Source organism: Mesoplodon bidens (assembly GCF_964165515.1).
Source record: "Mesoplodon bidens genome assembly, chromosome: 2".
Taxonomy (NCBI): domain Eukaryota; kingdom Metazoa; phylum Chordata; class Mammalia; order Artiodactyla; family Ziphiidae; genus Mesoplodon; species Mesoplodon bidens.
Window position 1 is genome coordinate 162,105,085 of NC_138177.1, and position 21,782 is coordinate 162,126,866.

The 21,782-nt window shown below is 53.6% G+C and overlaps 1 protein-coding gene across 1 annotated transcript; it reads left to right on the forward strand.

Moving 5' to 3' along the window:
• The first annotated feature begins 14,325 nt into the window (after positions 1-14,325).
• Positions 14,326-21,777, forward strand: FABP3 (fatty acid binding protein 3). Its single transcript, XM_081223717.1, has 4 exons — positions 14,326-14,478; positions 17,738-17,910; positions 19,851-19,952; positions 21,492-21,777. Exons 1-4 carry the CDS (start codon positions 14,406-14,408, stop codon positions 21,543-21,545), a joined length of 402 nt encoding a protein of 133 aa, XP_081079843.1. The 5' UTR covers positions 14,326-14,405; the 3' UTR covers positions 21,546-21,777.
• The last annotated feature ends 5 nt before the right edge of the window (positions 21,778-21,782 follow it).

The window sequence follows — 21,782 nt, forward strand, 5'->3', positions numbered from 1 at the left end:
GATAGAGAGATTAATCATAAACTTGGTAAGGGACCTCGGTTTCATTTCGTCTTGGGGAAGCCCTCTCCACTGTGGGAAGCATTTTCCAAACAAAGAGACAGATGACCTCGTGCTTCCACTGGGGACACTCCCAGGACACAGATAGCTCTGTGGCTTTGGGATCTGTCATTTTCAACAACAACAATAAAACCAACATGTTCGGGGGCTTTGTGGTACTTTGCTCTGCCGTCTTCCAGTTTAAACTTAAATAAGGTTATTGGACTGCAAGGAACAGCAATTTCTCAGGCTAACTGACACGACAGCAGGAGTTATCCTAGGAATGCATGCCGGGGAGGAAGAGAAATTGTGGCCATCAGCGGGAGGGCCAGCTCCCCTCTCCCCCCACATATCCCTTCGTCACTACTTCATTCTTCCCTTCCCCTGTACACAGCTTCCTTCTTCTTTTCTTTTGTGCAAACAGCAGTGAAGGTGAAGGCAGCTGGTTTACAGTCAATGAGTTTACCTGCTCTTAGGTCAGAGACCAGCCAGAGTGGGTTGACAGGCAGATCCACCATCCACAGACAAAAGATCTGATTGGCCGGCTTGGAGCAGGTAGGCATTCCTGGACCAATCAGTCATGGCCAGGGGTGTGGAGGAGCGGGACCAAGGATTCAGACCGGGCCTCAAGGATCATATCGAGTGGGGAGGGGCAACTCTGAGAGAAGGAGGGTGGGCATGGGCTGGGCAGACTCTCCCGAGGGTCTAAGATTTTTTTTTTTTTTTTAACATTTTAAAAATTTTATTTATTTATTTATTTATGGCTGCATTGGGTCTTCATTGCGGTGCATGGGCTTCTCACTGCAGAGTCTTCTCTTGTTGTGGAGCACAGGCTCTAGGTGCGTGGGCTTCAGTAGTTGTGGCGCGCAGGCTCCGTAGTTGTGGCATGCGGGCTTCAGTAGTTGTGGCTTGTGGGCTCTAGAGAGCAGGCTCAGTAGTTGTGGCTCGCGGGCTTAGTTGCTCCGTGGCATGTGGGATCTTCCCGGACCAGGGATCGAACCCATGCCCCCTGCATTGTCAGGCAGATTCTTAACCACTGCGCCACCAGGGAAGTCTGGTCTATGATATTAAAGGAGGCAAGTTGGATGAACAGGACTTGCTGGCAGGGCAGGTTTCCCTTCATTCCAGTTCGTGAGAAAGTCTTCTAGATAACTGGCCACCATGTGGACTGTCCATGATCCAACCATGGACACAGTTGTCAGTGGAAATGCCTTCATTACATATATGACATTTTTGTTTCTGAAAAGATAAAAAACGAATATGTCTCTAGCTCATACATCTTCTAAATATTGAGACTGTAATAAAGACAGTCTTCTGTGTTTCTGCAGTCTGGTGACCATCCTGGGGCTCCCGGGGTTGTCCATGGATCCCAGTCAAGGTGATGCTGCATCATAATCATCTTTTTTCTTCATTTCACAAGAGGCCTTACGAGATCTGGGTCCACAGTGCCTGATACATTCCTGGTCCAGCACCATGGCAACCACCGACAGAGAAGGCTCTCTGGAGCAGACAGCCTGGGTTCAAATCCCAGTCCCCTTACTAGCTGCGTGATCTGACAGGTGACTCAACTCTTCTGTGCCTCAGGTTCCTTATCTGTAAAGTGGCGATAACTTACAATACCTCTCATAAAGTTGTGAGGATTAAATGAGTTAATATTTATAAAGTGTTAGAAGTGCCTAGCACATGGTAAACGTTCAACAAGTGTTAGGTATATTATTATCGGCATTTCACCGTCAGCTGCGTCCCTGCAGGCTGGCACACATAATGGGTGGAGGAGTTGGCATCGCCCTCTCCTCTATCATTCGCCCCCAAGCCAGCAGGCAGGGTGGTGTGTGTAAGGGGGCAGTTGTGTTGAGTAAGAGGGAGAGATCTCGCAGCCCAGATGAGGGGCAGCTGGACCTGCCCAGCTGAGAGGGGCTCTGGCTCAGTGTGAGGCTCCAGCAACCCAGGGGCTGGTGTAGTTGTGTGTTTCTGGAGGGAAGGGAGCGTGTGCCTCAGTGGTGGTGGGTCTAGGGGTGCGGTCAGCTTCATGGGTGTCAGACCTATGCAGTCGAACAGAGCCCTGCACTCACAAGGGCCTCACTCTTGGTTTAATGCTTGCTGTCATCACCTTGAAATTCTTAATAATTTTTAAACAAGGGGCCCCCTTTGCACTGGGCCCCACCAATTATGTCACCAGTCAAGGGGCGGGGATATGTGAGTAGGTGTCTGGGTGTGTATGTGAGGTCACATGCGGTTGTGTTACTGACCCAGGTTCCTGGACTGTTTCATCAATAGAAATTGATTGATAAGAGGCCAGAGATAAGAGAAATTCAGGCAAGGCTTTATTGGGACTCATGCTGCAGCAAGAGGGAGCAAAGGGACATCCCTGGTGGCGTAGTGGTTAAGGATCCACCTGCCAACGCAGGGGACACGGGTTTGAGCCCTGGTCCGGGAAGATCCCACATGCCGTGGAGCAACTAAGCCCGTGCGCCACAAGTACTGAAGCCCACGTGCTTAGAGCCCACGCTCCGCAACAAGAGAAGCCACCGCCATGAGAAGCCCGCGCACTGCAACAAACACCCAATGCAGCCAAAAATTAATTAATTAATTTTTTTAAAAAAAGAGGGAGAGAAAACAAGTAACAGGTTCCCTTGTGTGCTCCCTGGGGGCAGAGGCTGTGGGGTTGGGGGGGAAGGAGCTGGTCCTTTAAGCGGGGTGAGGGTAGGGGGGAGGTTCATGGGTCAGACCAGAGTGGGGCTTGGGTGGTCTCCCCACCCCCTTGGTGGTGCTGTGCACAGGGATCATGCACAGCGCCCTGCTTTTGCTCCTGACACCTCAGAAGTAGCCGTTGAGTTTTTGGTCCTTTTGTATCTTGCTGTTCATAATTTGCACCAACTGCAAGCATGTACGCTGTTATTTGTTTCTTTGTATTTTGTTGCTCCAGGAGACGTTTGTACAAGTGCAAGCACTGCAGCAAAAGGTTCCAGGTCCCAGGTCCCAGCCTGTGCATGCCTGGGATGTCTCTTCCTCTGGACTTGGGGACTAGAATGCTGGTCTTTGCGGGAATTCCAGAAAGTACAAGGCAGTACTCCACCCCACCCCAGACACGGGGAATAGCCTCTGTCTTCAGTTCCTCCCTGCACCCCCCAGCCCAGCCTCACCTCCCCCACCAATCAGGACCCCTCTGTCTCTGCAAAATCCCAATGCCCCACTGCACCCCTCGCCCTGTAGGAAAATAGGAAGGGCAATGGAAACCTCCCAGATCCCCAGCCCCAGGGAGAGAGGAGAGGAAGCCATGCTAGCTGGGCTTAACACTGGGCACCACAATGTCCACACGTGTCACCGCTGTCCTCCCTGCCCCCCAGGGATCAGGGAGGAGTCAGTCTCCCCCCCTTCCCGGATTGCTCCTGAACCTCACAATCAGGGCTTCTTGTGAGGAGAAGAGGGGCCGGGCAGTCAGGAGGCCTGGTTCCGGGCCTGGCTCTGCCCCCAACCCATTCTGGGACCTTGGGCAACTGGCTGCCCTTCTGTTGGATGTTATGACCCCTAAGTTCCTTTCGGCACTTGCATCCTACCTCTCAGCTTCCCACGGCTGATGACAGCCCCTCCCAGCTCTGCAAAATGGAACCCTGGCCCTGGGTCTGCTCCAGACCCCTGTCCCAGTCTGACTCCAGAAAGTCACTGAATCCTGGATCTGGGAGCACCTGGTCCCCTCAGACAGATGGGGAAAGCGTGGCCCTGAGAGGGGACAACACACACCAACTTAGTGGCAGAGTCCAGGCTCAAAGTCAGTCTTCCTGCCAGCCCACCTCACCCCCTCCAGGCCTCTGATGCCACGCCCACCATCACTGCCCCTGAATTCCAAGCAGGATTCCATCTCTCTTGGGAAACTCAGCAATGACAGCACAATCTCCAACCCCACCCCCATCTTTCCTCCAGTCACAAGTGACAAAGGGTTTGAAGATATCACTGCATTCATCCCTCATTGTACAGACAGGGAAACCGGGACCCAGAGAGGGGCAGTGGCTGCTCCAGACCACTTAACCTGCTCGCACCAGGAGCCTCCTGGCACCAAATCTTGCGGTTCCCCTTCATTTCCCCTCTCCTCATCCTCCTACTCAGGACTCCAAACCCTGTTAAGCACCCAGAGGCCCTGGAATCTGAGGGCTCTCTCTGGGGTCCCTCCCTCCAGCCCAGGGACCCCAGAGGGGACTACTGTGGATGGGCAGGGCCAGTTCCCAGTGATAGAAGGGCAACCCGGGGAGGGGCTCTGCCTGCTCTTCACCAAAGCTGCTTAGATATCCATCTGCCCACCACCATCCCCGCCCCCCACTCCCAGGCTGCAGAAAGAACAGGCAGGCCTGCCAGGCCCAGAGATCCAAGTGTCCATCCTGGCACTCTTTACACTGGCCTTGCTGGCCCCCTGGAGCACACCAGTAGATTCCAGGCCCCTTCCTGGCTTCAGCAGTGCAGCTCCCTTTTGCTTGTTTCATCTCCTGGACTTCCACCTAAGAACTCGTGTGAAGACGGGATTCTCTGGTGTACAATGGCTCTCAAACCACAGTGCCCCCTCGTGCAATTCAGATGGGGAGACTGGTCCAGAGGGCATGTGGTTTGTCCCAGGTCACAGAGCAAGGCAACAAGGGCTCCTTGCCTGGGACCCAGTCTCCTGGCTCCCAGGGCATCTCTTTCCTCCCAGGGCTGCCTTTCAGATCTTCCCCGAAGCAGAGTCCGGTTGGGGGGAAGGGGGCTTCACTAAGGCTTGGGGTGGGGCGTGAGTCAACCAACGAACTCTGATAGCTGACCTGTTTTTGGTGGGGGCCTATGCGGTATCCTGGAAGGGGACAGAAGGATGAATGAGGCACAGTGCGTGCCCTCAGCAAGCTCCACATCTGGGCCTGAATATGGGGAGAAGGGGACCCTCCAAAGCTAACTCTAAACACCTCTCCACTCACGCTAAGCTTCTTATCCCTGCCCACGAGCCCTCCATCTTACCACTCTGCCTTTTTCCTGCAGTTGCTATATCTTCTCCCCACTCCTCCCTCCCACCGCAATCCTTCTAGGCTCTTCTCCTCTCCCTCCCACATCAGCACTTATCTCACCCTCTTTCACAGCCAGTAGCCTGGGAAAGGGAGCACAGGCCAAACGAGGGAGAAGGTCGGTGGCACAGCAGGATGGAACTGCAATGCTCCGTCTTCCCAGGAGGGGGCGCACTGTTGTCCGTAGCAACCCATCCCTCCTGGTGCTCAGCCTTGCAGGTGCAACCAATTCCAGAGCCAGGACTGACTTCTAATCTTCACAGTCACATGGCAGGAAGGCAGGAACAAGTGATCCCCAGCTTCCAAATGGGAAGACCCAGGTCAGGAGAGGGGCAATGATGACTGGAGGCCTGGGGTCACACAGCAGCTATGAGCCTGAGCCCTTGAAACCTGCTTTAAGGGCCCCTGACTCAAAACTAACCACCTCCTGGTCCTGGGAGATCTGCTCTCCTGAGAGTGGAAGGGGCTCCGGGCTGGGCTGCCTCCGAAGCTCCTGGGTCCAGGGGTATTTTTCCTTGGGCCACGTATTCTCGAATTCCCTCCAAAATTGACCTTTCTTTTCCCATGTCCCCCATGCCCTGCTCCCGGCATTCTCTGCCTCAGTTAAACCATGGGGTTTAAGGGAAGGGGCTAAATAATCCTGGGTGCCCTAGCCATACATCAGCCCCCACGGGTGCCTCAGCTCTGCCAGGGGACTCAGGCAGCACGTGTCCCCAAAACAACCCCTACTCTCAGAAGCCAAAGACAGCTCTGGGCCTCGCTATGTACTAGGCTCCACTCTAAGACGTGGTGTGTTAGCTCACTGTACCCTCAGGTGAGGTGAATGAGGCACAGAGAGGGCAAGTAACCTGCCCACATGGCTGGTAAGTGGTAAGGCAGGACTTGAACTCAGGAAGTCTGATTTCAGAGAGAGACTTTTAACCTCTGTGTCAGAGACCTCTGGTCCCCTGATATCCATTCTCTACTTTTTCTAGACCAACAGGCAGTCCAGAATAATGACCATGTTTCCCAGACTCGCTTGCATGTGGATGTGTGGCTAATTTCTGGCCGAGAGAGGAGACGTGTGCACCTGCCAGGTCATGCCTTTCATTAGGAGAGGTGTGTCCCCTCCCCTTTCCCCCTTCCTGCTGGCTGCAGGCGTGGGTGAGCAGACTGGGACAGCTGCCATAGCCTCCTAACCAGTCTCCGGTCCAGCCTCCACGAGAGCCAGAAAACTCTTCCCTTAATACAAGTTACATCTGGTGCTGCCCTGCCCCAAACCTCCCGTGGCTCCCCATTCCTTCAGAAGAAAGACCACCTCCTCCATGATGGACAAGACCTTTTCATGTCTGGCCCTAAACTGTCCTCCCAGTCTCATCACTTGCCACTTCTATCCTCTGCCCTCCTCCCAGATCAATCAGCAGGAAAATCTCATCTTTGCTTAACTATCCCCTCTTCCTCTGCCTTCCCAATTCCTCTCCCCACACGCAGCAGACTCTGATGTATTCTTCAAGGCTCTGCCCAGAGGGTATCTTCTGTGTGAAGCCTTCCCTGACCCTCCTGGCAGAATGAGAAGGTCCCTCCTCTGGTCTCCCACGGTCTGTGTACAGCCCCCTGGGATAGTGATAGCTGTTGTGTATTGTCATCATCTGTAGATGCATCCACTTCTCCCATCTCTCAAACGAGTGAGAGTCAAGTGTGAGATATCTGTTGGTTGTCAGTACCCTGCATAGGGCCAGGCACCAAGTCAGTGGCGGTGAGTGAGAGAGAGAAAGGGGCACTGTGTGTATGTGTGTGTGTGAGTGTGTGTGTGTGTGCATGCGCATGTGTGTGTGGGGGGGTCTATGTGGGTGACCTGAGCTGGCTGAAGGCCCAGGCAAAGGAGACAAGGAGGACATCTAGAAATAGCCCTATCCCAGGCCCCAGAGCAGGCCTAGTGCCCAGATAGATAAAGTGACCCTGAGTGAGGAGATGGGAGCCCAGGGTGGGTGGGTAGGAACGAAGAGGTGTGGCTCCAGCAGGCTGTGGCCCTGCTGCCCTCTGGGCCCTGACCGCCTGTTGTCGGGTGTCCTGGCACTCAGATTTCAGTGACCCCCAGTGACCGGTGGGTATTTCAGGCTGGGGCTAAGCATCACCTGCTCCCTTGGCCCCATAATTGTAGGGCAAAGGGGAGCCTGCCAATCTACCCGCTAAGGAGGGCAGGGTTGGGGCAGAGATGCTGGAAAAATCTGTCCTCTCCTTGCTCTCGCCCCACCTCACCCTCTTCCCCACTTGGAAGTTCCCTTCCAGAACCACCGACTGCCAAAGCTTGAAGGATTAAAGAGTTCATCTGGCCCAACCCCCAACATGGAGTTGAAGGGAAGAGACTAGCCCAAGGTCTCAGAACAAGACAGTGCGAAGATGGTCACGGGGAAAGGCAATGTAGAATAGTGGTTAAGCCATACAAACCCTAGAGCCAGTCTGCCTGGGTCTGAGTCTTCACTCTCACGTGTAAACGGGTGATGGGGACAATAGTACCTACATCACTGGGTTATTGTTAGGATTATAAGAGTTGAAAGACAGAAAACTGTTAAGTCCAGCACTTGGCACTTGGTAAGGGCTGCATCAATCCTAGCAATCATTTTCTGCACCACACTTTATAGCATACAAAGCTTCTCAACACCCACAATCTTGTTTGTCCCTTCCAACAACCCCAGAACAGAGATTGACTGGCCAAGTTCACACAGCTGGTATCACCTCTCTCAACTGCCTGCCAGGGGTCTTTCCATATCAAGCTCCCTGCCCCCGACAGCTCATACACTGGTTCATCAAATGGAGAAGGTGACATGGAGAACCAGCCCTTGGTTCCTGATGCCACCCTGGGCTCGTCTTACCCCTGCACTGGATGACCCCATTGAGGGGAAGAAAACCTTGCTCATCCGACGTCGCTGCTGATTCTGTCTGATCCCAGCCTTCTAATTCTTGGTCTTGCCACCACTGACCCTAGAAGGGGAAATCTCTCACCATGGACTCCAGTCCCGGTTGTCCCCCAGCCAACCCAGTCCCTCCTGCAAATGACCCTTTCCTTTTCCTATCCAGTGTCTCTGTTTACTACAGAGCCTGGGGAGGCTACCCCCAACTGACACCCAGCCAACCCCAAGATCCCAGGCCCCTAAAAAAGCCCAAGCCAGGCTGACAGCCTTGGCTCTGTGTCTGCTTCCTGGAACACGCCTGGCCCCAGACGCTTCAGGCCAACACCAGCTCCCTGCCAGGCCCCCTGCCATGGTTTGCCAGCTCTCCTCACCTAAAGATACACAAGCAGTCACGTATCCACACCAACAAGGTCCATCGAGCCTCCTGGAGCTACCTGAAACTTTCCAGAATCTTGGGCAAGCTAGTCCTGAATGAAGTGTACTCAAGGGAGTGACCATTAAACCATCTGTTTGGTGCCAGGTCACATGGCACATGAACGTGACCCAGAATTCAGGGTGGTATGAGGTGCTGTTTTGTAAGCACAGGTTTACCTTTCTAATTATACCTTACTTAATCCAAAATCATCTGTAATTTTTCAGAGGCAAATTTTTCATTTGATAGAGGAGTAGTTTGGGGAAGGAGCCAGGGGCAGCCCCAAGTCTGGGATCTGGTCTGATTATTTCCTGGGAACTGCCCTGTCCCCAAAGAGACTCAGGCTACACCTACGTGCCCAGAGGGCGATTCTCCCCTGAGAGTACTTGGGTCCCCACTCTACACCGGAAATGGCCCTCAGGGATGGAATGAGAAAGAGGACAGGAGATGGGATACTTTGGCCGGAAGAAAGTTGAGAGCAGTAGACAAGGGCAGGGCTGGGGGAGGGTACTTTTCAAACAGAGAGAACACTGATGAGGACAAGTGGCTTTCTTTGCTCGAGAGAGACTATTTGTCCCCTCTACAAATCCATGCCCAGCCCTGCACCAGGCCCTGTGGGCACAGCGGGGAGCCCTCACAGGGTTTCTGGTGTAATAGGAAGACAGACTCTGAAACTAATAGACCCCGTGAAAGCAGGACAAGTGCTATGACAGGGAGAGTCAGGGCTTCCTGTTGGAAGGGAGAGTTAAGCTTGAAAGCTGAAAAGTGAACAGGAGTTAATTAAAAGAGTAGGGCCAGAGAAGGAAGAATATTCTAGGCAAACAGCAAGCGAGAAACATGGCACCCCTTCAAGGCACAAAAAGGGCAGAGTGGCTGCAGCGTAGAGAGCTTGGAGAGGCAGGTGGGAGCCACAGCACGGGGGTCATGAGGCTGTGGTGAAAAGGGTGTGGGTCTTGCACGGAGGGTCAGGGGCAGCCAGGGAAGTAGGCTGAGAAGAGAGACAATTAGCCTTTGTGCTGCATTCCCAAACTCACCCTGCTTCTTTATCTTCCCAGAGTCCTTGGGAGGTTGGCTGGGTGGGGACTGTTTTGTGTTTTTCGCAGATGGAGAAATGGAGACCCAGAGAGATCATGATTTGCCTGAGGTCACACAGCTAGGAGGTAAGTAACGGGGGCAGGACTGGAACCCAAGTGAGTCTCACTCCAGAGCCCCTAAAGCTGGGGAGGTAGATAGACCTACTCATTCACTCACTCATTCACTTGTACATTCAATATGCTCATTCACTCCTTCAATATTCAGTAGTCATTCATTCAAGCCTACTATCTGCCAGGCACTCTTCCCGGAGCAGGATTTCAGTAATAAGTTGGTCTAACGAAACAGATGAGACAAGGCTAAAGAGTTTGGGCTTGATTCCGTCAGCAACAGGGCGCACGGCCAGTTTCTGGGAAGGAGGGTGACTGCCCTTCCCTAGGAGCTGCCCTCACCCACCCCACCCCACACGCCTCCCCGCAAGGAGAGCCACTGTTCTCCTTCCAGGGAGCACTCTGCCACAGGCAGCCGTTTCGCAGAAGCAAACCGGTGTTGAGTAAGCCTCTATCTTTTGCCATCATTTGTTCTCTCAGACCCACAGTATCTAGAACTCCGGGGGAACGAGGAAGCGATTTCCTAGTGACAGAGAGAACACTCCATTCCACCCACTGTGGCTGCAATCCCCGCACACTGTGAGCTCAGGGGGCGCAGGGCTGTGTCTCTCCTGTTCTCTCAGTGGGTCCCCACTGAGCCCAGCACAGTGCTGGGCATAGGAATGCTCAATTTATTGGAAGAGAAAGGGAGAGATGAGGAAACTTCTCTGCAGCATCTGAAGGCACTCAGTGACATCAGAGAGGGGGAGATATATTTGGATCCTCTTCTATTGGTTCAGGGTCTCGAAGGGCCTTGGCTCATTCTTGGACACTGCTGGGTCAACTGCCCTGGGGAGGGGGCCCAGAAGGGAGAAGGCGGTCACCATTCATTGAGTGTTAGCGTGTGTTAGGCTTTCCATATGTTATCTCTTTCAATCCTCATGACAATTCGGAGAAGTAGATGGCCTACCTCCATTTGGGAGGAAAGGAGACTCAGAAGGGGGAAGGCACTTGCTCTGGGTCTCTAGCTAGTAAGTGGCAGGCTTGGGATTGATTGACTGATTGATTGATTTTTGGCTGTGTCGGGTCTCAGTTGCGGCACGCGGGATCTTCGTTGAGGCACGCGGGCTCTTCACCGTGGCGCACGGGCTTCTCTCTAGTTGTGGCGCATGAGCTCCAGAGCTTGCGGGCTCTGTAGTTGCAGCATGCAGGCCCTCTAGTTGCTGGGCATGGGCTTAGTTGCCCCACCGCATGTGGGATCCTAGTTCCCCAACCAGGGATGGAACCTGCGTCCCCTGCATTGGAAGGTGGATGGATTCTTAACCACTGGCCACCAGGGAAGTCCGGTTTGGGATTTAGAACCAGGCCTCTTTCCAAAGATACTGCTTCTGAATAGAACATGCACCAAGGGAGGGGGGAGGGTGTGGAGAGAAGGGCTGTCTAAGACTTGATTCCATGGCAGGCAGAGACAGAGAGCCCCACCACCATAACTAGCCAAAGAGAAAAACTCCCAGTTGCAGGTATTGGGGGTGGGGTGAGGGGGGTCAGCATCCATAGACTTAGGCCCTGAAGGGGTAAAGGGAGGTTTCCAAGTCCCTGGGTCAGCGGACCTCCAAGCTCAGTTTCTTTGGCCTCTACCTCTCCTACCTCCCCTGCTCCAGCAGCACATCCCCTAGTGGAGGCATCCAGATGGCAGGGAGGTCCAGGGAACAGCTGAAGATGCTGAGTAGGCCTCCCTCTCCCTGCCTCCCCATGGCCCCACAGATCATCCGGTGCTGCCAGCCCATCTCATTGGCTCTCTCCTGGTTACTCGTCTCTCCTCTTCTCTATCTTTCCAGCCTGTGGTTGCCGTGGAAACACAGTACAGTGACATCACTATAGGGTGAGGGCTGGGGCGATACTGCTCTTGGCAGGGACTGGTCTTGCTGCTTGCTAGATGTTAAATCCACATCTGGATATACCAAAGGCAAAAAAGGGGGGCAGGAAAAGAGACAGGGCTCACATTCCTTCCCCTTGCCCCTCTTTCCCCAAATGTAGTGAGCATAAAAGGGCAGGGAGGGTGCAGGTAATCAGAGGGATGAGGAAAAGGCTGCAAATATCTAGAAGGGATAAGGATAAAAGTCAGGTGGAAAGGAGATAGGGTGTGGCTAGGCGTCAACTTTGGTGAGCCAGGTCTGAGCGCGGTGGGGAGATGGGGTTAGGGCAGCGAGAATAGCGGGTCTGGGGTTTGTCTAGAGTTCCTCAAAGCACCATGCTGCTCAACTTAGGCAGGGCCCAAGAGAGGAAGCAAAAGGACTTTCTGGCAGTGTCCCCCTCAGCCCACCCTGAAGATCTCTATAGCCCCTTCCTCACAGCCACAGCAGTTTCTAATCCTGTCTTAGAAATAAGAAAGCTGATTAGAGAAGCAAAGCAATCTGCCTTGGATGGCCCAGCAGGTGAGGGGCAGAGGTGATACCAGGTCTTAGGAATCCTGCACTGTCCATGGAGATAATAACAGCAGCAGCAGCAGCAAACATTTATTCAATCTACCTTGCTCAGCATTAAAAAAATTTTTTTTAATTTATTTATTGTATTTATTTTTGGCTGCATTGGGTCTTCATTGCTGCGCGCGGGCTTCCTCTAGTTGCGGCGAGCAGGGGCTACTCTCTTTGTCGCGGTATGCGGCTTCTCACTGCGGTGGCTTCTCTTGTTGCGGAGCACGGGCTCTAGGTGCAGGGGCTTCAGTAGTTGTAGCATGCGGACTCAGTAGTTGTGGCTTGCAGGCTCTAGAGCGCAGGCTCAGCAGTTGTGGCACACGGGCTTAGTTGCCCTGCGGCATGTGGGATCTTCCTGGACCAGGGCTCGAACATTGTGTCCCCTACCTTGGCAGGCGGATTCTTAACCACTGTACAGCATTTTAAATGCGTTATCTCATTTGATCTCCCAACACCTCTATACGGTAAATACTGTCATTTCCTCCATTTTCGAGATGAAACTGAGACTCAGAGTGGCTTAAGTGAACTGCCCACAGCCACGGCTAGTACCCACTGGAATCAGAACTGAAACCCACATCTATCTGCCAGCAGCTGTTAGCCCAGCCCCAGCTCTCCAGCACTGCTTTATAAAGACTATGTAGGGAGAGAGCTCTGGTCCCTGGCTCTCCAGCCACTCAGTGTTTGAGAGAGGAGGAGGCCCTGTGTCTAAAGGTTGTGCCCTTGAGTTAGAAACTATCCCATCCCCCTCCTCCCCCTGTACCTGCTCCGGCAGTGAGGTCACTAGGGCTCCGTGCCCAGCCCTGAGGCCTGTCCTGCAGCTTTGGCAGAAATAAGCCCCCTTGGTCTTCTGGCAAGTGGACCTGTCCAAAAGAACCAAGACCTTGGGGGAGAGAGGGCTCTTCCTCCCTGGCCTTCTTCCCAGAAAGTTAGGGGACGGGAGCAGATGTTCTCTACTCCCACATGGAGAAACAGAGGTCCAGGGAGGCAGCCCACCACTCTGTATTGATACATGTGTGGCAGAGCTGGCGGGCCCCTCCTGGGCCCCTCTGTGAGGACCTCTGCGGGCCCGAGTTCAGCTGGGCACCACTCCCTTATGTTTTGTGTCTTCCTTCATGAGCGTGTGTCTTATTCGTGGTTGTTTCTCCAGAGCCTAGCCCAGGGCCTGGCACAAAGTAGGTGCTTTAATAACTGCTGGATTAAGAAATGAATGGGTTCCTCTAAGCTTCAAGTATGCTCATCTGTAAAAAGGATAATAATAACACCTGCTCCAGGGACTTTGTTTAAAAAGTTCAATAAGACGATGCACTGAAAGCCCTCAGCATGCAATAAACAGCAATACAAGGTGGATCTGATTGTTATTAAAAGTGCTTTGGAAACTGTAGTGTCAAACAAGGTAGATGACTACCGGTCTCTGAAAGTGCCGGTTGCCTGCCAGTGTGCAGAGGTCAGAGAAGGGCGGCAGGTGGGGGCCGCAGCAGTCAGGCAGAACGGGGAGCTGTCCTTGAGCCTTGAAGAGCTGGCTGGAAGGACAGAATTTCTGAAGGCGCGTGAGGAGGGAACGGCCGACCGGAGCAAACGCTCGGAGCTGTGCGTAGAGGTCAGAAAAGCCTGGCGCACTGGCACGGTGGAGGGGTAGTTGGGCCGCAGGGCAGAAAGGCTCGCGCGGGAGACATTCCGTAGGCAGGGGCGAGCACGTGAGGAGCAGGCGCAGCGCGACGGGAAGGGTCATGCTTTTGCCCGGAGCAGGCGGGGGGCACTCGCTGCCCCCGGTGACTCTCCCCTCCACCGGGCAGTGGGGAGTGGCGGCAGAGCGCAGGGTCCGGGGCCGGCTAGACCAGGCTCGCCATCTGGACTCCAACTCACTCCTTATTCCTGCGACCTTGTCACTCCCCCTCTGAGCCCTGGACCCGTCACCTGTAGACTGAAGACCGAGATGCTTGCGCCGCGAAGAGTCGGCCAGTGCTTTCCCGGCGTGGGCATCAGCCCAAAAGTTTCCTTTCTCCTCTAGACTCTCATCTCTGTTCTGACCTCAAGCTCGGGGAGGGACCGGGGGAGGGAAGATGTCCCTGGCGTGCGCCCCAGCTCACGGGCACCGTGTCCCCCAACTGTTTTCTTTTTAGATTCTGAAGAGCGCCTTGAGGCCAGGGAAGGGAGTAGGTCCTACCAGCCCGGGGCAGGGACTCGGACCCCCGGGACCCGCGCTGACGTAGGCGAGCCGGGCGCCACCGGGTGCCCCTTCCCCCTCTCCCGGCGGGTTGGGGGATGGGCGGCCAGCCCCAGGCTAGCTAGCGCCTGCCTGGGGCTTCCTATTTCGGGAGCGGGGTGTGGGCCACGCCCCGTCACGTGATGCAAGGGCCTTTTAAAGCTGCTGCGCGGGCTGGGAGCCGCAAGTCGCGGAATCCTTGCACGCGTGCTCTGTCGTCTCCTTCTCAGCCTAGCCCAGCCTCACCATGGTGGACGCCTTCGTGGGTACCTGGAAGTTAGTGGACAGCAAGAATTTCGATGACTACATGAGGTCAATCGGTGAGGGCGGCTCGGGATGCTGGGCTGGGGATGGGCTGGCCGCGTGCCGGGTCGGAGCAGGGCTCCAGCTGTGGCTACCTACACTGCACGCCTGCTGCGTCCCTCCTGGTAAAAAGCTGGGGAACCCGGGGATGCAGAGAAGGTGGCAGCCTGCGCTAGGGCACGCGAGGCCTGTTGGGAGGGGTCTCCCCCAGTTCCGCGCCCGCCACGCGGCACGCGGCATGCGAAATCTTGGTTCCCCGACCAGGGATGGAACCCCTGCCGCCTGCAGTGGAAGCGCAGAGTCCTAACCACTGGACCGGCAGGGAATTCCGGGGAGGGGGCTTTCATGTTCTGAACTTGGCAAGAGGGATTCCCAGGCAAGGAGGCTCAAGGAGGCAGCTGTGTCGGTCGATGTGGGGGCAGGGAGGCGCTTTCGGGGAAGAAAGGCTTCTGATCTGGAGGTAGGGGGCGGGTTTGGATAAAACGGGAGGGGAGGGAGGAAAAGAAGAGGAGCATGGGTGGTCTAGGAACTGGAGACTGAACAGTGAAAGGGAGCAGATTGATGGGAAGTGTCCTATGGCCTTAAATAGGGAATCCCCAGGAGGAAGAAGATGGAAGGGGGAACAGCCCTGAACAGGATATGAGGAGCTGAGACAGGGGCCTGCACAGTTAGCAACAACCCCTCACCCTCTACGTTGGGTTAGTTAGGGTAAAGGATTGTCGCTGGAGGGTGCCCTCTTTCTCACCAACCCAGCCTAGTGGTAGGGTAGGGCAAGAGGCCCCATCACCAGCTGCAACCCAAGGATAACTGCTCATTGGGGAGGTGTCTGGTGGAGGGGTACAGCAAAGGGGCCTGGAGGAAAGCCAAGACCTGGTAAAGGCAGGGAGGGTCTTTGGTCTAGGAGGCTGTGGTGCTGGGATGGGGGAGAATGAAGATTCAAAGAATCTTGCAGAGGAGGACTTTGGAGGTCCCTGTGCCTTGGTTCAACAGATGAAGAAGCCAAGACCCAGAGAGAGTAGAAACTTGTCAAATCAATTCCACAGCAGAGCTGATATGAAAACCTAGATTTCTAGATCGGCAACCCAGAGCAGTTCCCATTATGGACCCAGGGGTGGGAGTGGTAAGAACTGCTTAACTAAGCATTGACCTCAGCCCTTCCCCTTCTAATATGGGCTAGACAAAGAGGGTGATATCCTTTCTCTGGAATCCCCAGCTATGAGATTATCCTAGTCCCCCAGGCTAGGATAGGGAAAACTGGAATGTTGTTCATGATTGAGCTAGGTTCCATGCCTTCCTCCCAGGGAAGGTGGGCTGGATTACCCAAAGAAGGGGTGGGGGGTCCACTCCAGGCACCTCCCACCTGTTCCTGACCCCTGAAATAAGGACCACAACTGTTGGCTTTTAAGGCCAAAGTGCTCAACTGCCCCTACTCTATGCTGAGCATTATGCCCAATGATTCCAGGAAGGTAGTAATTCTTGGAGAAGTAGGGGACCCTGGGCAGCAGTTGGGGAAGGTGGAATTCCCATAGCTAGTTTCTCTCCCAAGTGTCTCCCAGCAGACATTAGAACTGAAGACCTGGGTCCCTGAAGTGAGTCATACCATCCTTCCCACCCTTGCTCCCTTATTTTGCCCCAACCTGGGTTAGGGGGCCGAGAATCCAACTAGCCTATTGTACAGATGGAAAAAATGAATTACCCATGGGGGAGAAAAGACCTTCCTTAGCTCTCAGTAAATAGCTTCCGCTTCGTTTCTAAGTAGAACCCATCTCTTCGCTAGACTCCTAATTCTGTAACTTTCTCTTAGCTGAGTCTTCCTTCCTCAAACGCTCCACATCTCTAGGTGGGTCCTAAGTAAACAGACCTCCTTGTGCAGTGACAAGGCCCTGCTCTGTGCTGGGGAGTGGGATTGGCCTGACTCACTCTGATAACAGGGGGCAAGGCCAAGTCCCTCAGTAGCCAGGCAGGGTGGGCCAGCAGCAGCACAGCCGCCCGTGCCCCTCTTGTTTTAAACCAAAAGTTCTCAGAGGACAAAGAGGCCCAGCCTAGTTAGTACCAGTGATCTCAGGCACACTTGGTGGCTGTAGGGCACAGATGAAGTACATGCTGGGAGGCAGGATGGCCCAGGAGGAAAAGTGAACAGTTTGAGAGCCTAAATTCAAATCTAGGTCAACCACTTAACCCTTTGACTTGGGGCAAAAGTCACTTCACTCTCCAAGCCTTATTTGTAAATTGGGGATAATAAAACCCACCATTCAGGGCTGTAATAAACATTAAGTAAAACAACCCATGTAGCCAGGCACATCTGGAGACTTTCCACCCACCACCTCACCACAGCCTCTGCCCTTGGAGGACAGCTCAGCAGAGGCTGCTGGGAGTAGAGGGGGAGGTTGGAGGCAAAAGGACAGATCTCAGGAAAGCCACAACCTGCAGGGCTCTTTGTTCCACACTCTCTTGCAGCACTCAGGGAAGCCATGCTTGGGTCAGGAGGGGAGTTCCCCCAGAGCCTTAGACCAGGAGACCTGGATTGGAGTCCTGACTGCCTACCACTTTAGGCCTCTCCTAAATCTGCACATTGAGACAAACATTGCCTTTTGCCTACCTCCTTCCTAGATCATGGTTAAGAGGCTTTGAAAATGTCTTTGTTACTATACATGGGGGACAAGAGCACCATTGCATCTCAGGGTAAAAACTTTCAAAGGTGGAAAATTCTTGTCCATAGGCTCTGGAAGGCAAAGTCCACATTTACTTCTTTCTCCCTCAGCCTGTGCCTTGAAAGCTGCTCAGGTGCCCTGGAAGGGAGCCTTGCGCTCCAGCCTTTATAGATGAGCAGTACAGTGAGCTCTGCAGTTGAACATTCTGGATTTGAATTCCAGATTTGTGACCCTGGGCTTCAACTCATTCTCAGTTTTTGCATCTGTAAAATAGAGATAATAGCATCAATCCTTCGGGGAGACTGGAAGGACTGAATGAGATTACATGTGTAGTTTTTACCACACAGAAAGCACTTAATAGTAGCTTATTCTAATCTCAGCTCTGCCACTGACTTGCTGTGAGACATGCCTGTCCATTAAGTTTCTCATCTGTCTAATGGGATCAGTAATGTCTCTTCACCACACAGAGCTAACAGGAAGACTGAATTAACAGCCATGCAGTCTTTGAAAGTTCTCACCCTTCTTTTCCCCCTTCCCCACATCCAGGCCTAAGAGTTGGTCACTGAGCTCCTTGTACCCTGCCTCTCGCTCCAGCTCATACTCATACCCTTCCCTCTGCCCTCAGGTGTGAGTTTTGCTAACAGGCAGGTGGCCAACATGACCAAGCCTACCACAGTCATCGAAGTGAACGGGGACACAATCACCATAAAAACACAAAGCACCTTTAAGAACACAGAGATCAGCTTCAAGCTGGGAGTGGAGTTCGATGAGACAACAGCAGATGACAGGAAGGTCAAGGTGAGTCGAGGAAGGGTCCATGGGGAATGGAAGGCCCTGAAGGGGAATAGGGTGGCGCCCTATTATTGCACCTTGAGGGGTAGGCTATCATGGGGGATTGAAGTGGCAAATGAGGTCCATAACGCCTGTGCAGTGCTGGGATGTCCCAAGTGCTAAATGCATGTTAGTCCTATCTTGTTCTCCTCCCTCCCATCTTGGGAAGCATCTACCTGTTGCCTCTGGGAGTGGGCAGCACAGAGCCTGGATAGTCTGACCTCACTGTCTACGCCAGCTCCAGCTGGGTGACCTTGTGCATGGCATGCAACAGCTCTGGCTTTCTTTCCCCTTCCATAGATGGGGGGTTATGTGGACGTGGCTGTGACCTCAGGTGCTTTAGGAACAACGCCCAGAAGTCAAGGTCCTCCAATGAAAGGTCATCCTGGCCTTCAGGAGCCAAGAAGACAGCTGGGGACAAGAGGTTGAGACCTACTCAGATGCTTCCTCTTCTCCAGCCTCCACCTCCAGGGCTTGGCCAGTGACCCTGAGAAACCATTTCCAATGCTGCCAGCCTACAGGCAGGAAAAGCTATATTCTGGATGGAGCGTTGTCTTTGGTGTGTTTATAGTGTCTTCTCACCAAGCCTTAGCCCCTCTCCTTCTGGGGAGGGAGAGTACATCTGCCCCCAGTCTTAGGACTTGTCACCCGGTGGTGGCTGTCTTGGCAGCTTGCCTCAGGCCTCCCAGCCACTGAACCAGGCATGGAAGAGAGAGAACTAAGGGGTTTTGCCCTCAACAGGGTGTACCTACAGCAGTACCTTTCCACCAGACCTTTCCATTCAGCTCCTCAGCTGCTTCTTCTTCCTCACAGCTGCTCCCAAGGATAGGAGAGGGTCTAATCCTCCTCCCTGTGGAGGAAGCTGGAGCCCAGCCCAGGATCATACAGGAAGCTGGCTGCAGAGATGGGATGGTACCCAAAGATGGCAGCCTACCTTGGAGAGAGGTGCCTGCCCTACCACATGCCTTTACCTCCTTGAACTAGCCTACCTTCTTGAAGGGCAAGAACCCCAGTTAAACACAACAGTAGTTCTCTGGGATGCCTAGGCTAAGCATAACCTGCTCTGAATGGACAAAAAGCTAGGGGAATGAGAATGAGGAGGAAGGTGGTGGTAAGGTGCGCACACCCACCGACCCACTGGCCCCAAAGCACATACACACAGCCTTTGCAGACTCTTCTACTGAACCCTCGTCAGTCAGGGTACCCTAGCCTGGCTTAGAGCCCCCAAATTTCTAGAGAAGAGAGACCTGGGAGAGTTGCCAAATGAGAGCCAGCTGGTGCAGGCTGGCAGCACCCAGAAGATTAAGTGGACATTTGACCAGGGCTGTAGAACACTCCAAGGGCCCGCAGTCCCAGGACCTGGCAGTTGCTGACCACTCGTCAGCTGAAGGGGGTCACTTGATAATGGATCAAGAGGAGTAGGAATACAGGGCAGGGTCCCATTTTCCAATACCTCCCATCCCCAAGGGTCTTTTAGACATTATGTGTGATCACCACTTGGCCGGAGAGTCTCAAGATTACTCCTCACCAGTCTTTCCCAGGGATTAGGCTGGTCCCCCCACTCTGTATCTTAGTGAGACTGGGCTGTGGGCATCACCTAGAGTATGGGATAAGTGCCCATCCTGAAGGCTGGTGGCACTTCTCAGAGCTAGGCTGTTCCTCTCCACTGTACTGTCTGCCTCTCCCTACTCGCCCAACAGCTGAAGGCCCCTCCCCCGGCCAAGCAGCAGTGGTGAACTAGACATCCTATGGGGCTAGGCTGGAGGTGGGCTGCCTGATCTCTGATCCTAGCACTGTCAATAGTTTGGGTTAGAGGCTGGGTCCTTTGTGGCCCCAGTGACCAGACCCCTTCCTGCCCCTCAATCCCAGCTCAGATCTCAGCTCAGGCCTCTACCCTCTTTCCACAGTCCGTTGTGACGCTGGATGGAGGCAAACTCGTCCACATGCAGAAGTGGAACGGACAAGAGACAACACTTGTGCGGGAAATAGTTGCTGGGAAACTCATCCTGGTAAGATGGATAACTCTGGAGCCTCACCCAATTGGTTTCTACTGCCCCTTCAGCCAAGCCTATTGTGAAAAGCCAAGGTCATCAGTGGGACCAATGGAAGCTGGAACAATGGAGGGTGGAGGCAGGCCTGGGTGGTATTAGGTAGGAATTTTCTATGTAGTGGCTTTGGACTTGCACAAGCCTCGGTTTAAATCTCAGCTTATAGGGTGCATGACTTTGGACAAGTCACCTTCTCCAAGTCCAACTGTAAAGTGGGTGTTAATAACACCAACCTTGTAGGGCTGCTGGGAAGTCTGAAGGAGACAGTGGATGCAGAGCACAAAGCATCACTGGTGTGCGACCACTGCAGTAGGCGCACTCCATGGCCTTAGTTTCATCTTCTGCATTGCCGCATTGCCTTGCCCCAGGGAGAGGTAGAAAGCATGGCCAAATCTGATTCCAGGCCCATAGGAGAGGCTCCCATCTCCCAAGCCTTTGGGCAGGGACAGGCTGGTGATCGGTGGGGCCCCAACTGACAGCACAGTCATTTCTACTTCATTCCAGGCTCACCTCCTCTCAGAGCTTTCCATGCCTGGCCTACAAGTACCTAAGGCCTGGGTTGGAAATGACAAACAAGCTGGCAGATCTGTCTGTTTGGGGGCAAACCTGGGGACTTCACTTGAAGAATGTAGCCTTGACTGAACACCCCCAGGGGTGGAGACGGCAGCCACCCGTGATCTCTGCCTCCTTATGCTGTAGGGCCTCAGGTTTTTGCCTCAGCGTCTTCACTGCAGACCTTCTTGGGTCAGTGTAACCTGGTCACTGATTCTTGCACTTACACGGGGCAGGGGGCCCTGCAGAGTTAATAATGAGTTACCTAGCTCTGGTGGGAATGTGATATACAGTACCAAATACTCACTGGGCAATTAAGCTATGGTGAAACCATGGGCCTGGCTCTGTGAAGCCAGGCAGGATGTTGGGGGTTCAGGCCTCTGGCCCTGGCACTACCCTAAGTTCGGGAAAGAATGGACAGTTGGTGGCCTAGTAAAGTCCTTTACCAAGAGGCTCCGGACATTTTTATTCACCTGTTTGTCTACTATGTGCCAGGCACCATCTTAGGCACTAAAGATGAAGGGAGAGGAGTGGTACAAGGGAAAGAGAAACACTCTGGGATCCTGACCAAGTTACTGCCTCCCTGAAAGCTCATTTCCCCAAATCTCTACAAGAGGAATTACAATGCCTAACTTAAAGACTTGGGGGAACTCCCTGGTGGTCCAGTGGTTAGGACTTGGTGCTTTCACTGCTGTGGCCCGGGTTCAATCCCTGGTTGGGGAACCAAGATCCCGCAAACCGCGTGACATGGCCAAAAAAAAAAAAAAAGAAGACTTGGTGTAAGCATTAGGGAAAAATACATGTAAAGTACCTGGCACGTAGTAGGTAGTCAGTAAATGAAAACTTTTAGCATGAAGGTAGAGGGCTGTCCCCATCAGAGTGGAGAGTATTCCCAATACCTTCTGTGTCCACACCCCTGCCCTAACCTGACTCTGTCTTTTCTTCCAGACACTCACCCACTGCAGTGCAGTTTGCACTCGCACTTACGAGAAAGGGGCATGACCTGCCCACTCCCTCAACAACTGCTCCTCTGCCAGTTGGCTACTCCTGGACTCAGCACCAGATTGACTCATTTTTTTCCTCTGGCATTTTGTATAAATCCACCTTGACTGGGGAAATTCTCCTGGGGTCAGGTGGCACCAGCCTGGATCCAATTCTGTTCTCATTGTGTATGTTTGTTTTTTTAACTGCACCCAAAGGGTGCTCTGAGGTCAATAAAGCAGCACCTAGGCCACCCAG